Source organism: Macaca mulatta, chromosome 11 (genome assembly GCF_049350105.2).
Source record: "Macaca mulatta isolate MMU2019108-1 chromosome 11, T2T-MMU8v2.0, whole genome shotgun sequence".
Lineage (NCBI taxonomy): Eukaryota > Metazoa > Chordata > Mammalia > Primates > Cercopithecidae > Macaca > Macaca mulatta.
This window is the reverse complement of record NC_133416.1, coordinates 36821333-36838931: the sequence shown is the minus strand read 5'-3', so window position 1 is coordinate 36838931 and position 17599 is coordinate 36821333. Positions and strand designations below refer to the sequence as shown.

Here is a 17599-nt window from a genome sequence, read left to right as displayed (position 1 = left end):
AATAAATATATTTTCCTTTACCTTGTATTTTGCAGGTATCCTTTTATGCCACAAAATATGCAAACACCACATTCATTTTAAAGGTTATATAATTTCCATTGTTCAAAAGAACTGCAATTTATTTAACCAAACACTTTCTGATGGGCATTTGGCTGGTTCCATTTTTTCTACTACATATATCCTGCAGTGAGTTTCCTTGGATGCAAATCTTTTTGTAATATATATTTATATATAGTTTACGTTTTGAGAGGACACATTACTTAGAGTCAAATTTTAGGATTACAGGATGCAGACCGGAGTATCCACTGTCTGGTTCTAAATCTTTGAAATCAACTTCGTGTGAAAGTTGATTATATGAATTGAGTCATTCTTGTCATACCCAACTAAATCGGAGTCAAGAGGCCAGGGGAAAAAAGCACTTACAGCACCTGTTCCAAGAATTGAATTTTCCACAAGGCCAATTGCTGAATCCGTTCACTGTAACCCTAAAGAACAGTCATGACCTGCCATGACTCTATGACTGGTTTTACCTACACCATCACTCACCAATCACCACTTTTGCCAGCTCCCAAAAGCTTCTGTAGTGCCAATGAGTTTTCTTTCAAAACAATATATAGCATTTCTCTTTCTAATAAAACTCCCAACCTTCTCTTTGTTTTTTGGACATACTGCATGAAAACCACCCTCGTCTGTGTATATGCGCCCTGAATTGCAATTCTGTGCATCCCAAATAAAATATTTAATTTAGAGATTCATCTCTATATTTTATTTTAATTTCAACATTGGAGATCCTATAAGCTTTGTTACTTCCCTAAACTCCTTGTCAGTTATTTAGCTCTGATTTTTAGATCCATGTCCTGCTCTTCATTCATTATGTGATACTCAAAACTCATCTGTTCCAGGAACATTTACCTCCGAGTGACAGGAAACTATACAGTAACATAAATCAGTGTTAAGTAAATAGATATATTTTAACTTTCTTAACTTCCTAATTGAAGTTGAAGCAATTTTTACAGAAACAGTGTAATGTTTGAAATGTGAAAGCATATTGCAAAGTGGAATTAAATAAGTATCACTTTACCTTTTGTATGTATTTGGTTAGTTTCAGAAATTCAAAGAATATCTCCATTTTATATGATTGCTGAAAAGTTCAAACAACTAGGGCTAGAAAGGTTTACCTGCAGAAGATCATCAAGAAGAGTAACAAGCCCATCCTCTTAGTTCATGTAGTGTCTTCTCTATCACTTTAATTCCTTTTGATTTTCCATTTTTTAGAATACTCACATAATAACCTTTAACCTGAAAGAACAGGCTTATTATTATCATTATCATTATTATTATTGTGATTTCTTCAGGATATCTATGTAAGTAAATGTGGAAATAGTGTAATAGTTCATGAGTTATGTATATATATTATACCTGTGGTGATTTTTAAAATACTTAGCAATGTGTTATTCCTAGTAAAAGTAACATATTCATGATAAGAAAATTGGAAAATAAAAAGATTAAAGTAGCAATACAAATTACCAGTAGTCCCAACCTCTACCACCCAGAGAACTACTGCAAATATTCTGACATATTGGCAGTATCAATCCTAAGTAAATATATACTGAGATTAATCTCTAAGAAAAGGGTTTATTTGGGAATAATATATAATAATTAGAATTGCAATTGGACACGTACACACGCATACCAGAATGGTTTCTGGTGCGTTCAGAGAGCAAAAGGAAAGGCTGGAGTTTTATTGGGAAAAGAGAAAAATTACATGGGTTATTTTGAAAGAAAGTTTATTGATGCTGGTTGTGTTTTACAGAAGCTAGCGATCTCTGTTTGGTAAGGGGTGGCAATTACTAGGTTAAATTTGTCTCAAGATCATAGCAGGTCCTTGAGGTTTTGGATTGGTCTTGTGAGACAGTTCTTGGAGTAGGTGTTTGTGACTCCCAAGTGATTTTCCCTGTGGCTCTGCTGCCCCTTCAGCCCTGATTCTGTTTTAGTTGGGTTTGACAAAAATGGCCTCATTTTATCTGATCAATTTTTATTGCAGTAACATAGTTCGTTGAAGGAACAGCATGCTGAAAGATGCGCTAGTGTAAATTAACCAACAGATAGATGCAAATGGTTTTCAGAATTGTTTTGGATTTCCTTAATACCTATTGATTTTGTAAAATTCTAAAAAATTTAAAAAAGAAGCTTTGAACATGTTTTATCTAAACTGGAGAAATGGCTTTTATAAACTTAAAAAAAATTTCAGTGCTTAAACAATTGTAGTGACAGTGAGAGAAAAAGAGAAAGACATAGAGAGAGACAAATTATTTCTGCTACCACTGACCCAAATTCTTGTAAGTACTATAATAGTTAACCGATATTAATTTTTATTATTGTTACTATGTTATGTCTGAGATATATTTTCAAGATTACCTTATCGGCTATGAGTCCTAAAATTCCCTTGCCTTTTTGATCCAGTATGTACTTATTCTCAAGAGACATGGTTTCTCTCGTCATGTTATGTATATATCACAGAGAAAGTAATAAACTTTGACATTTATTTATTTTTATTATAATTATCACACTGATGATAATACAGGTTCCTCATAAATCCACTTTGTTGTCATGGTTGAAAACTTTATTATTGGTAGAGCAGCTGTACCAAAATGCATTTGAACAGGAAGTGTGGCTAGCCTTATCACTTCATAGTATGTGCCAGATATAGGATAATTTAGAAATTACACTTCTCATTCGTGTTTCCATTCAGACTGGAACACTAAAAAGGGATTCCTGAGTCTAGATATGACTTACCTAGAGAATTATTTTCTTTCTTGATAAATAAAATGGTGATAATCATGAAATGTATAATGTTACCATAAAATATTTTAGATGGATCTCAACACTTTGAGGAAAAATAAGTTGTTTTATTTCTTCTAGTATAGTTGTCTCAATACAATGTCAACTGTGATTTTTTTCCACTGGTTAAGGGCTCCCTTAACAATGTCAAAGTCTAATTTCATACCTTTTCAGTCACTTTTGTTTCTTAAAACCATGTTACTCTTTTAATTGTTAGATACTTTTTATTTTAAAACTTTAATCTCAAACTTAATTTAAGACTTTTCACTTCCTCTCCCTTCAACTGGAGCTGTTGCCCAGCTCCTTGCAGGACAGAAGGGAGGTGGGAATGCAAAAAGGTAGGCGGTGTTGGGAGACTGAGATGTGGTTCTCCTACTGTCCAAAAAATCCAGACCTTATATGGGAATCAGCCTCAGGGGACACATTTTAAGCACCCTGCTTGTCTTGTCCTTATGGAGGAGGGGCCAAAGAGGACATTATTCTATGTTTTTCATCTCTCAGAAAACACTTTCTAGAACTTTCCAGTGAGTTTCTCTTCCATTGATGGCCCCAGGGTGGACTTGCAGCAGGGCCCCATAGCTTACTGATGAACCAGATGCAGTACTCCCCTTCTTGCAGGCATCCCAGATTTTGGAGCCATACTTTACTTGGCTTTGGGGAGTAGAAAGAACCTCCCTACTGCCCCCCAACAGAGAGGGAAAAGTCCTCACTTATGAACAGTGTGTTCACCTGGCGATGGACTAGTCCCCTGAACTTTGGGGAGAAAGTATATGACCCTGCGATTGACTCAGTAGCTCTGAGCTAAGCATGATCACATATTTTGTTTTTCTCTTTGGGCCTTAGTTGCAATTCCAGAAATACAAGAAAAATTTCCATCATTATCTGTTACTCTCGAATCAAAAACATAATCCTTGAGGTGCACCCAAATCAGCTACTGCCAATTCATTACTATAGTAGTAAGGTTTCAATGGCAGGATGAAGTTGTTTACAAAATTTGTTACTAAATTTAGGCACAGTGGATGCATCCTCTTAGGAGAAACCACCAAGCTTCTTCCATGATGATATATTATCTCTTCCTTAAAGAAAGTATGGAACTCATAAACAGATACACAGGTACACGTATACATTGTAAGCAAGTTAGGATGTAGTGTTTATGTTGTGACCTGTGAGAGTGAGGCCTAGAGAAGTCTTCATATATTTAGAAAAGCTAGAAGAAAAATTGTGTTAAAAGAGAGATGGTAATTTTAGGCTAGGCATTGTGGCTCACGCCTGTAATCCCAGCACTTTTGGGAGGCTGAGGGGGTGGATTACTTGAGTAGTTCGAGACCAGCCTGGCCAACATGGTGAAACCCTGTCTCTACTAAAAATAGGAAAATTAGCCAGGTGTGGTGGCGGGCACCTATGTCACCCACCTATGTGACTCTGGAGGCTGAGGCAGGAGAATCACTTGAACCGGGAAGGTGGAGGTTGCAGTGAGCTGAGATTGCACCAGTGCACTCCAGCCTGGGCAACAGAGTGAGACTCTGTCTCCAAAAAAATGAAAAGAAAAATGGTAATTTCTAATGCTTTATAATCTAACATATTGTATTCAGGTGTATTATATAAATTACCTGTGAGATAATGGTATTTAAAAAGCTTTGTAAAATACAGTGAAAGAGGCTTGTATTTGAAGATACTTATGCTTTTTGTGATGAAAACATTTTCCTTTTACTTCTTAACTGAACATTCGATGTCATTTCTCCCCAATCCACACTCGGTTCTTTAGAAGATAGTTTCCAGAGTTGATTTTTGAGAAGGAGCTAGCACAGCTATATTTCATCTCTGATATTGTTTTAGTTGCTAATTTCAATCTTACCTTAAAAAAATTTTCTCATATAAGAAACATTTCTTGGATAAAAATATATATATTTTTTTACTAGCGACTGTAGTTCTACAGTGAATGTTGGCAATTTGCTGATTTAAAATTCCAGGCTATAGCTGTTGAAAGTGCTCAGAATGCCTTGATGTGAAGGAGAGTAATTTGTAATTCTTCTGAGGCAGGCTTTTGCATCATGCGTTGTTTTTTGTTTTGTTTTGTTTGGTGTTGTAAAGTTTAATTATACAATTATGAAAATAAATTCATTTATGTAGGTAAACAGGTCATAATGAGTGTGTGCTGTTGGAAGAGAGAGGGAATTAACTTCCTCCTTATTTAAAAAATAATAAGAAGTCATATTCTCTGCATTTAATCCTTCATCTTTCTGCTTCTCCCTATGGAAAGGAAGTCACAGGACTTCTGGAGGAGAGGCTACTTGGATAAACACAGAAAAAGCTCTAAATATTTTAACTTTTATCATGGACATTTTCAAGCATATTCAAAAGTGGCATGTACATATTGCCAGTCTTAGTTCATTTACTTCCTCCAGGTTATTTATTATATACTTACTGCTGAATCACTTTAAAGCAAATCATTTCACCTTTCAATACTTCAAAATAAAGCTCTCACACATAAGGGTGCTTATTTATGACCCTCCTGTTTGTTTGCTTGTTTTTAGAAGACCACTTTACCCCAAATAAGTACTTAATGGCAGCTAACATTCAGGCCATTTGGAAATTTCTCTGATTGTCTTAAAAATGTCTTACAATTAGTTTATTTAAGTAAAGCTCCAAACAAGAGTCACACATTGTATTTTTCTCCTGTGTCTGCTGTATTCTATAATAATCTCCTTCCCCTCTTTAATACCAGTTATCTGTTGATGAGATTCAGAATATTTTTTAAAAGAGAAGGTGAGGCAAGACATTCCATCTCTATAGAGTGGCTCTGTGTGTTATCTCTCACATCCCATCACTTGGAGTAAAGAGCTGATTGTTCAGGTATTGTCTGCCTGATCTGTCCATTAGAAAGGACCATGTCCTTTCACCTCGAAGCCTTAGTATCCTTGGATAATTATTACCTAGAACCATTGCAATTCTAAAGCTAGTTTATGGTGAACATTCTTTGCTAGGCAGTGAATGGACCCTCTGCCTAGCATCCATATACTCAGTGAACATTTATTGATTGAGATGCTTTCTTTATTTGTGAAAACATTCTTGTTATGTGAGAGAGGAGACTTTAATTAACCTTTAAAAAGGCAGTTAATTTTTGGTAGGAAGCTATTCACAAGGAATTTGAAATGAATATATGATTTGGGAGAAAGACTGTAGTCAGTACAAATATTTTCCTATACAAGAATTTGGCAAATTGAAGGTATTTTGGCTATCAGTGTCCTCTCTACTTCTACAAACTCTTTAATGCCAGGGGATAAAGTGATAATGAATGATCTTATTGCCGAATCTCTCCAAGAACTGATTAATTTCTGGTACCAACTGGTCAAAACTAGAACACATGGTAGTCTTACTTAAATATGTTTCTGTTTCCATAAAATGTATGTTTTCTTTAAGTTCTGTGATTAGGGAAAAATAATGTCTCATTACTCCAGCCAATTTAACAATAGCATTTAAGATAGAAAGTAAAAATTAAAATGTGTGCTAAGGACAGCCTGTTACCAGGATCTGTTTGTTAAATAATTAATTTGATTTTTAAAAATATTTTGAGATAAACACAGATTCATTCACATGATGTTGTAAAAAATAATACAGAAATTATACAGAGAGACCTGTGTATCCTTTACCTAGCTTCTCCCAGTAGCAACGTCTTGCAATATCACAAATAGGATATTGACATTTATCCTAGCAACATACAGAGTACTTCTATCACCTCAAGGATCATCCCTCATGTCGCCCTTTAAAATGATGTCCAGAGAAGAGGGCTTTTCAGTTTTTAAGGAATTTTGAGGTAAGTTGAAAAGTACTAGGATACTACTGACGCACAGAAAAGAGAAATTTTAAACTTAAGTGCAGAAAAGAGAAAGTTTAAACTTATCAAAAAGCAGAATTGATTATTGAGAAAATATTAAGACTTGTTAGGTGTTTAGAAATGAAAGAACCCAAGGATCGTGAATTCTACCGTTGGCATGTAAGCCACAGATTGTGTGAAACTTTAAAATTTGCTAAGTTTTTCTTCCTATTGGTATTATTTTGGATTTCATTTTTATATTATTTATGTGTTCTGGAAAATACTGTTTTTTTTCCTAGCTGTATTTTGTGGAAATAACTTGAGTTTTGTATTTCAATCCTTTAGGTATGATGTTGATTCAAAGAGCCCCAACTTATCCAAACATGTAAGTTCATATTTTTATGTTTTTTTAACATTATAATATAATGATTAGTACTTATGCTGACTTATTAATATTAAAGTTATACACCTATTAAGTTATTCATGTAACATGATCATCATAGAAAATAAGTAACATTTTAAAAGAACCCCAGAAAAACATTTTGGAGGAGCTAATTTTAAAAAGTGACCTTTAGTAAGTAAAACTGACTAATCTTCTTTTTAATTTTTAATTTTTATTTTTTAAATAAATGATGATTGCAGTTCCCAGTGATGTCTGAAGTTGGATCAAGTTAAGCAAGATGAAACAATGAGCCTGTGTCTTTTTGGAAGGTTTAACTTCTGAGAGAATGGGAAGTAGTTGAGTGTAGGTACAGTGGTTTGTTATTCTGTGTTTTTTTTTTTTTGTAGTTTATTTACCAATATTTCCTGAATACCTGTATATGCCAGGCACTGTACTAGTTTCAGAGGGCATAATATGGGCAAGATAGACATAATCTCTGTCCTCAAGCCACTTACAGTGTTGTTTTCTTTTTGGGGTCCCTCCTTTGATCTATTCCTCTTTTCTCAAGAGCTCTAGTTGCCAGGCAACACTTGTTACCTGGGGAGATTTCTAGGTCCAGGAGTAGTTGGGCATCAGAGCTAGACAGAAAAAGAGGTGCAGATGGGAAGGGAGGAAAGAGAATGAGATACTCCAGCAAAGTATTGTGCTAATCCATCAACTTGTTTATTGACCTGTGAAGTTGGAATTAGGCCACCCCCAGTAGGAAGGGCTGAATGAGGGTGAAAACAGCATTCTGAAAGGGGATAACTGAGGTGCCAGGTGAAATCTGGGTACACAGATGTAGAATTAGCAGCTGTGTCAGGGTTAGGAGGCTAGCTGGACTAACAGTGCCCAGAAATGTAGGAGGGTAAGATTTTTTTTACTTTTCCACTGTTGTAGGCTGTCAAACTAGAATAGATAGACATGCGATTTCCCATGAAATTTGGAGAAGGGGAGTGTAATGATTCAGAAAAGAGATGAGACAGAAAGGGGAATTACAAGCTAGGAAACAGATTTGGAAAATCTGGGAACCTGGATATGTACGGTGGCAAAAATCACATTTACTACTGCCCCCTTCACTGAAGGAAGTATGAGATTTATTTGTGTTATGAAGCATACAGCAGAATCATGTGAAGAAGTATTCAGGAACAGTCTGTCTAAGTGATTTACCTCTTTACAGGTTGAAAAAAAATGCTGCAACAAGCTTATTGCTCTCCATAAGTAAAGTTTGTTGTGGTTGCCATGCCACCTTCCTGCTCATGATTAAGGTTTATAGCATTGTGACTAGACATTTACAATTTATTTACATAACTTTATATTGGAAGTTTTCCAAATGTCCTAAAAAGAATCAGAAAAGAAACTGCATTTTATAGTTGTTGAGTTATAAGGAAAGAAATGTATTCACTTCTCACTCATAGGTGGTTGATTAAAGGGATTGTGAGCATGTCATAAATGTGAAGTGTAACTTGACTTTATGGAAGCTGGCATTGGAAACAGGGTGGTGAGTTGTGAGTGAGATAGCTATCCTCTCCATTTCTCTTTCTCTCTCTCAGGCCACATATTCTTTTTACCATGTCTTTTCTCTGAGCTTCTGCTTCTCTCTGAAGACCAGGTTTCTCTGTTTAGGGAAATGACCTCACTACTTCTAACTGGACATAGACTTCCAAGTACCAGTCTCCCTGAATATAGTTTCTGTGTTTCTTAGTTCAAACTACTCTTTAAAGGGCATACTAACTGGCAGGTAAGGACATTTCCACTGGGTTGGATATTTTGAGTGAAGTTGGGAACATGTGTTTCCTATTAGTGTAGTTGCCTTGTGTACAGGGCAGAGAGAAGTGTATGGGATAGGAAGGTACCTCAAACATGGCTAATTCTTTTCCCTTTAATAGTCACTAGTGACTAAATTTCATTATATAAGAGATATTCCTCCTAGAAACCATAAATGTATATTTCATTTCAAATCTTTCTCTTTTGTAGGAATACTTTTATTTTCATAAGAAAATTTTATCTTCTCATCGTAAGAAATTTTATCTTGACACTGCTTTATCCTCATGATACCTCTTTTACTATCTCCTCATCAGATTTTCACTTCTGCTTAAACTACCCTGACATAGGTTAGATCAAGATTGAGTATCTTCTCTTCACTCGTTACCTCTTAATCTCTCTCTCTCTTTTTTCCAAATAGAATTGACTACTCCATTCTTGAAACGTTCGTTTCTAACTTCCACAGAAACTCCCTTGCTGCTTCTCCAGCCTCCCTGTTTACCCATTATCTGTCACTTGAAGCTTTATTTCCTCCTCTTATTCCTTAATATTATTTTTTCTCATAGCTTTATTTTCAATTTTTATCTCATCTCACTGTATAAACTCTTTTGGGGAAAGCTCAGCCGTGTCCCTACCATACCTGATGACCCTCAAGTGTTTATCCCTCTGGATACCTTAGCAAATGCAAGTTTCAATAGCTTGTTAAGTATTTCCTAGTACATACTTCACAGAAGCCTAAAACTCAAGTAGATCTAAAATTTATGATTTTTTTCCTTCCAGATCATGTGCTTCTGCTTCTGTGATTTATCTTAAGAATAATTCATCAACACAGTTTACTCAGTTAGAAAACTTGGATGCAGAGTTAACCACTTTCTGTCTCACATTTGACATTTACTGAGTCACCAAGTCCTGTTCCTTCTAACAAAAAAAATGCTTCTCTTTCTGTCTTCTTCTTTCCCTTCTTGCTGTTATTGCCTTAGTTCAGATTCTCATTACTTTTCCACCGAGGTATTGCATTGTCTCCTGTAGGTCCCATGGTTTATATTATTTCACATTTTAAGCTATCCTTTATATTTGTATCTGTGTTATATTTAAAAAATATATTTAGTCGACTATATGGATTAGTTAATAAGTGCCTGAGCTTATAAGTGGCTGAAGCATGTCGAAAGAGAAGAAAAATGTGTTTTTGGAATGTTATAAGAACTATTAGAGATGACTATCTAGAATTTCTGTTAGAAATTAACAGCAAAAGCCGTTCCTTAATTGAAAGCATTCAAGTATGATTTTAGGTAAAGGGGCATATAACTCTTTCAACCCAAAAGGAATTCATAAGGATTTTTGAAGATCAGACAGAATCAATGAACAAGATAGGTTTATTCCCTGAGGATATGATTCGTTAAGACTGTTGTTGTCTACCTGCCAATTTTGCACAGTGAAATAAATATAAACTGGAACCTTTTAGGGAAGACTGCTAAGTGCCCAGGTTGCATGTGGCATAAAGGCACTTATTTATTTTTTTTACAAAAGGGATTTTGTAGCAAGAGAGACCCCTTGAATTAGTAATAATAATTTTTTTTTCATTCTCATTTCTGATAATTTTGAAAGAATTTTCTTTCAGGATGACTTTATTTGGTGTTCGGTACTTAAGACTCTTGGGTCAAATTCCTATTTTTTGGTACTGTTAGGGAAAATGGAGATAGAATATAGAGCTACACCTTAGATTTCTAACATTGCAAATAAATATGATGTAAGACATAAAGGATCATAATTACTTTAATTGATTCTATTTGTGATGGAAACATGTTTTAGTGAAAATCATTGTGCACCAGGCAAAGACTTATGCAATCTAGGGACATCTTTCTTTAGAAGATTTATTCTGTTTATGATTCTCTGAGGAAATAGCTTTACTAAGATATTTTTCCCTATAGTGTTAGGCCCTGTGAATAAAACATGGCATTTTGAATTCCGAGTTTGTTCTCTAAGGTGCTAGTGAACCTACTAATCTTAATACCATTAGCAGAACTACATTGCATACTTTCATTTGCTTAATTAAACTGCATGAGCCAAATCATTAATGAAAGGATTAATGACAGGCCCATAATTGGTATGTATAGGATTCTGGATTGCATGTTGGACCAGAGTACATAGAAACTGTACTCTGTATACATAGAAACTGTACTCTGTATAACCCACAAGGCAATCCAAAATACATTTATCCACTTGGTTGGTTGCAGAAGGCACCACTAAAATTTTTGTTTCAGATATATTCATGGCTCACTGGATTATTTTGGCCACTAGACACTAGCCTTCAGTGAAGATGTATATTTTTTAACACACTTTCTAAATATTATAAATATAAACTTTCACATACAGATCAACTTGAAAAATTTTATTTGAATGTTGTTTGGACTATGAAATGGATTTTCTCATAGAAACAGATTTTTAAGTGGGGCAAGATTCTTTCATTAGAATATAAAGCTAATTTAACCTATATAGAGATGAACTGAATTCTAAAGTATTCATATATATTCATGTAGGCAGACAGGCAATAAATATAGGACAGGCACTTGTCATGATGGGGAATATAGCAATGAATAAAACAAACAAGGCCTCTCTCCTAAAGTAGCTTACATTTTGGAATTGAAGAGGTGAGGCGAGCAGATTTACTCAATGAACATGAATGCAATAAATGATTAAGATACTTTACTTTCTTTATAGTACTTTAACTAATAATATATTGATACTGGGAGAGAGTGACTGGGGAAGCACCAGTAGTTAGAAGCTGAGGTTTCCCTGAACCAACCAGCATGGTTCTATGCCATTTATCACCTTGGGTGTATATTTACTGAGGAGGAGGAGGGAATGATTGAAAATCTAGGAGAACAGCATCCCAGGCAAAAGGAAGAACAGTACAGTGGCCTTGAGTCAAGAAAGAGTTTGGGGCCAGGTGCGGTGGCTCATGCCTGTAATCCCAGCACTTTGGGAGGCTGAGGTGGGCGGATCACGAGATCAGGAGATCGAGACCATCCTGGCCAACATGGAGAAACTCCATCTCTACTAAAAATACAAAAATTAGCTGGGTGTGGTGGCACGTGCCTGTAATCCCAGCTACTCAGGAGGCTGAGGCAGGAGAATCACTTGAACCAGGATGTACCAGGAGGCGGAGATTACAGTGAGCTGAGATCATGCCACTGCACTCCAGCCTGGTGACAGAGTGAGACTCCATCCAAAAAAAAAGAAAAAAAGAGTTTGGAATGGTGTGACAGAAAGATGGCTACCATATGTAAAATATTATGAGTGATGAGGGGAGTGGACTGAAATAGTTTGGAAAGATACATAGGAATCAGATAATGGAGAGATTTGTAGGCCACAGTTAAAAAAAGAATTTGGATTTTTCTTTTTTTGGATGGATGTCACTGGAGGATGGTGTGATCTGATTTATGCATTTAAATGGTGACTGTGACAGCTGAAGTGGAGAATGGGGTTGGGGAAGCAAGACTGGAATTAAGGAGGTCAGTTATAAGGCTGTTGTAGTTTGACTGGGTGAGCAACCTTTGGTGGTTAAAAACCATTGAAGTGGCAAGACATGGTCAGTTTTGGAATATATGTTGGTAGTATGACTGATGATGAATTGGATGTCCAGTGTAAAAATAAGAGAAGTTAAAGTGGCTACTAGGTTCTCGATGAGAACAATTGGGTAAATAGTGATGTGGTTTATATAATGAGATACATTGGGGAGAAGGAGATTGAGGCAGAGGGGTGAGGATTGAGAGACCCATGGTAAGCCAAGTTCATGTTAAATTTGAGACCTCCAGTAAGCATCCAAATGGAGATATTGATTAGGCAGTGTTTGAAGACTAAGATACAGATTTAGTAACCATCAGCCAATCAAGTTGGAACTCAGAGTTATCTAAGAAAATGCAAATGGAGAAGAGAATAGGATAGAATCTTGAGGGAAGAAGAGTAGGTAGAATGATCATTTTAAAAGCCAGCTAGGACACGTCACTTTCCAGTTTAAACCCTCCGATGGCTTTCATCCACACTTAGGATAGAAATCAGTCCTTGATGTAGCCCCTGGTTACCTCCTCTCCTGCCATTCTCATCATTGCTCACCCTGCTCTAACCCGCTATCTCTCTTGCTTTTCCTCGAGCACCCAAGTACTTGTCTCAGGGACTTGTTCTTGCTTTTTCTCCTATCTGTAATGCTTCTGCCCCAGATACTCACATGGTTCCCTCCCTTACATTATTCAGGTATCTACTTGAATAGATAACTGCGAGGGCTTACCTGACTGCCCTGTGTAAAAGAGCTGTTCATGTTATTCTTTGACGCTTGTTCAATAAAAACTTTCTTTTTTCCTGTAGCCTTCTTTATAGTTCTCATTAGATGATGAGAGGTAGACTTATACACATATTCAAGCTAAAGTGTTTATGACTGTTGCTGTACATGGCTGTCTTTCCCATTTGCATTTTCAGTAGCGTCTTACAGAATCTGCCTTAGACTTTCAGACAGAGATAGGGATAATGCCTGAGATGGGTTTGAGTATAGTAACTTTATCACTCATTAAGTTATATTAGGTGGGACAGAAAGAGATAGGGATAATGCCTGAGATGGGTTTGAGTATAATAACTTCATCACTCATTAAGTTATATTAGGTGGGATCGTTTACACATAAAACTCACCCTTACTCAGCTTAGTATTTAATAATGATACTTTTTCATAGTGTTATGTCATATTTAATATTATTTGATACTGCCATATTTCAGATATTTAATCATAATATTTAGTAAGTTTTCTAGTTATTTGGCGTAGCACCTATCTCACCATGTTTACTAGCAGTGAGAATATTTACTTATTTTCTGTTAATGTATTACATTTTGAACTTCATTATTGATGAACTAGTGTTCTATCAAAAGTGATGTGCTGTAATAATATAAATATTTTCCATAGATTTGTTATATTTGTGAATATAAATATTTAAAAACTATGGTAGAATGTTGTTTTCCTATAGCATAGCTTTATTTTGAAAAGCTGTATGTTGTATATGTTTGCAATTACTGAATATGTATGTGCATCTTTTTTTTTCTTTTTTTTCTTTTTTTTTTTTTTTTTGAGACAAGGTCTTACTCTGTCACCCAGGATGGAGTGCAGTGGCCCAATCTTGGCTCACTGCAACCTCCACCCCCCAGGTTCAAGCTATTCTCCTGCCTCAGCCTACCAAGTGGCTGGGACCACAGGCCCGCATCACCATACTAAAAATTTTTGTATTTTTAGTACAGATGGGTTTCACCAAGTTGCCCAGTCTGGTCTTGAACTCCTGACCTCAAGTGATCTGCTGGCCTCTGTCCCCCAAAGTGCTGGGATTATAGGCATGAGCCACCGTGGCCAGCCAATGTGTGGATACTTTTTAAAAATTGGGGGCCGGGCACTGTGGCTCACGCGTGTAATCCCAGCACTTTGGGAGGCTGAGGCGGGCAGATCATGAGGTCAGGAGATCAAGACCATCCTGGCTAACACGGTGAAACCCCGTCTCTACTAAAAATACAAAAAAATTAGCCGGGCATGGTGGCGGGCGCCTGTAGTCCCAGCTACTCGGGCGGCTGAAGCAGGAGAATGGCGTAAACCCGGGAGGCGAAGCTTGCAGTGAGCTGAGATGGCGCCACTGCACTCCAGCCTGGGCAACAGAGCAAGACTCCGTCTCAAAAAAAGAAAAAAAAGGTTAATTTCAGTCACTGGTCATCTACTTGTTGAAAACTTTCTTTCAGTGTCTTATTTAACTGCCTTCATCTGACTGTTAAGAAAGCCAAAGATATCTTTTCTTTTCTTTTTTTTTTTTTTGAGATAAGGTCTCGCTCAGTTGCCCAGGCTGGAGAGTACAGTGGCACGATCTCGGCTCACTGTTACCTCTACCTCCGGGATCAAGCGATTCTCCTGCATAAGCCTCCCAAGTAGTTGGGACTACAGGCACACACCACCACACCCAGCTAATTTTTGTATTTTTGGTAGACGGGGTTTCACCGTGTTGGCCCGACTGGTCTTGATCCTCTGACCTCAAGTGATCTGCTTGCCTTGGCCTCCCGAAGTGCTGGGATTACAGGCGTGAGTCACTGCTCCTGGCGTAGCCAAAAATATCTTTAAAATCAACAGTTGTGCTGGGGGAAAAAGAAATGAATAAATTCAGGGATAAGGTATAATTTTAGAAATAGTATTTGTAATTTAAGTTTAGAACTTTGTATTATCTCTTGGAGGTTGGATTTAGCATTTTGGTTTGTAGATGGATTTATCCATTAAAAAGACAAATGCTTTTTTTTAAATAATATTAAAATGTGAGAAATTGTTTCTACTAAAATATTGAATCAAGCCCTGGTGCAGTGGCTCATACCTGTAATCCCAGCTCTTTGGGAGGCTGAGGCAGGTGGATCACCTGAGCTCAGGAGTTCGAGACCATCCTGGCCAACATGGTGAAACCCTATCTCTACTAAAAATAGAAAAATTAGCTGAGAGTGCCATAAATATGTGGGGGCAAAATGTTCAGTACCTGTAGAGGCCTCCATTCAAGTTGTATGTACATTACACTTAACCTGAATTTGGAAGAGCAACAGGCCGAGGTCATCTATTGCCTTACACTTCCCAGCTTCACCTTTAAGAGAAAGGCCTGGGAAAGGCGATACTGTATGGCTGTATGTCCAGGTTACCGCCTGTTTTCCTTCTCGACTGATGCCTGTGCTTTTCACGTCCGCCATTATGGGCCTGTATTGATTCTTCAGCAGTCCCAGTTTAGCTAATTGGTGATTGCATTCCCCTGCGCTGGTGGAGGTGGAAAAGGAAAGGACTTCTGACTTAGTTTTCTCCTTGGGTTTTTTTCTGTAGAGTTCGGTGGTGTATGTCATAGTGTATGTCAAGCCACATACACTTTCCTATGCTTCTTGTAGGTATGAAATCGTCCTCATTACCTAACACTCAGGTGTTTTTAATTCAGGGGTTTATCAAACCAGTCTAGTGTAGTTCTGTCCAATTAACTAGGACTGGCCAGAGCTGGTTGACACCAGTGTGTTTGTGGCCTTTGACACAGAAATACACATATTCACGTCATAGCTTTTTGGTGCACATTTTGTTGACTTTGTTCAGCCAGGATGATGTTCATGTTTTCTCTTGTATTTGTTAGTATGTCTCCATGTTAATATGATCATGCTCAATATTTATGTTTTATTCTCTTGAGTAATTTCAGCACAGATGGCTTTTACTGGGACTCGCTACTCCGTTGGCAAAGTCCATTTAATATGTAGTATTTGCAAGTGCCCATTAGCATAACTATCCTTAGAAAAGAATTCTGGAATTCCCCTTGTGTGTTTTTTTGCTGCTGACTCAGAAGAGCAATGATACATTTCAGATCTTCAGTTTTCAGTTCAGCTGTCATGAGACTTAAAGAAATTTAGGTTTATTAAAATTCCATAAACATTTGTAAGATCTGTTTTGACATTCATAAAGAAGTGCCATTATGAAAGGTATTTAATTTAAATATGGGAAAGCTTTATCTTAAGTTCTCTTTATGTATTTGAAAGCAAGTTTAAAGTGATTTGCAGTTTAATGAAGGTATAGCTATGCTGGCAGTATCCAAGTATCAGATGTGCGGTTATTTTTTGTCTCATGTGCAAATACGGTTTTCACCAAATCCTGTCATTTTTCTATGCAGTACTGTTTGGGGCCTTAACACTTTTCTTCTTATTAACTACCATAGCCTTCTAATTGATCTGGCTTCTAGTTTTTTCCCTCATTCCCGAAATCACTCTGCAAATAGGCACTTAAGTAGTCTTCTGAATGCACTGCTCTAATGGTGTCCCTGAATTGGTGAAAGGCTTCTGGTTGCTTCTGATGACCCTAAGACAACTTTTGTGTCTGGTCATGAGGGCCCTCTCTGGGCTTGGCTCTTCATCTCCATTTCTGCCTTTTACTTGAGTCCTTCTCTTTTCTCATTATTCTCTAGCCTGTAACTCTGATCTGTTCTCTAAATCTAGAATGTCCAATTATCTTCTTTCCAAGCAAGATCTCATCTTCCTTACTGGCTCTCAAGAAAGTAATTCCTTTGGAAAAATGTTCCCTTGACTATCCTAGTCTACAGAGGTCTTTTCCTCCTCTTTTTAATTAAAGCACTTCTCACCCCCAGTTTCCCCACTCCCAACACTGAAGAACGTAGTTTTTACTTTTGTGGCTTGGTAAGCTTTTTTGGGACTAGGTCTCATTCCTTTCGTAAGACTAGAGGCGGAGAGTCAGCATGGCTTGGCATAGTGATTAGGTGAGTAGTAAGCCTTGGGTTTAGACTTGGTTCCGAATTGTAGCTCTAAGCAATTTACTTTCTCTGTGCCTCAGTTCCCTTATCTGAGAAATGGGGCCAATACTAGTTCCTCACCATGAGTTGGCTTTTTTTCTTTCCTCTGAGAACAGTCATTTCTCTGTAAAACTACTAAACTAAATAGATTTGTTTATTTAGTATACTGAACACATTTTGTTTGCCATTAATCCTCTCTCTGTCCATCCTTCTTAGGGATTTTCTTGGTCCTGTTCACTACACAAACAATTTAGAGAAATCTCCCACCTTGTTTTAGAACAGGGCAATTCTTTGAATCATATACAGGCTAAACTAGAAGGCACGTGTCTTTCCGTGGAACAACTTCACATTTTCTTGACCTACATATCCAGATGGTGTTGGTGCACTTATTTTATAGATATATGAGTTTGCATTGTACTTATGGTATTTAAATTC

At 36.9% G+C, this 17599-nt stretch overlaps 1 protein-coding gene across 4 annotated transcripts in view; it reads left to right on the top strand.

The window, feature by feature from the left end:
• Nucleotides 1-17599, top strand: part of CPNE8 (copine 8) — a 239321-nt gene that overhangs the window by 66933 nt on the left and 154789 nt on the right. For all 4 annotated transcript variants that reach the window (XM_077953184.1, XM_077953185.1, XM_077953182.1 and 1 more), the window contains exon 5: nucleotides 7001-7040. Coding sequence is in view for 2 of the 4 variants with exons in the window: in XM_077953182.1 (XP_077809308.1) it covers nucleotides 7001-7040 (40 nt within the window). In the remaining 2 variants the exon portion in view is untranslated. The remainder of the gene's footprint in view (nucleotides 1-7000; nucleotides 7041-17599) is intronic.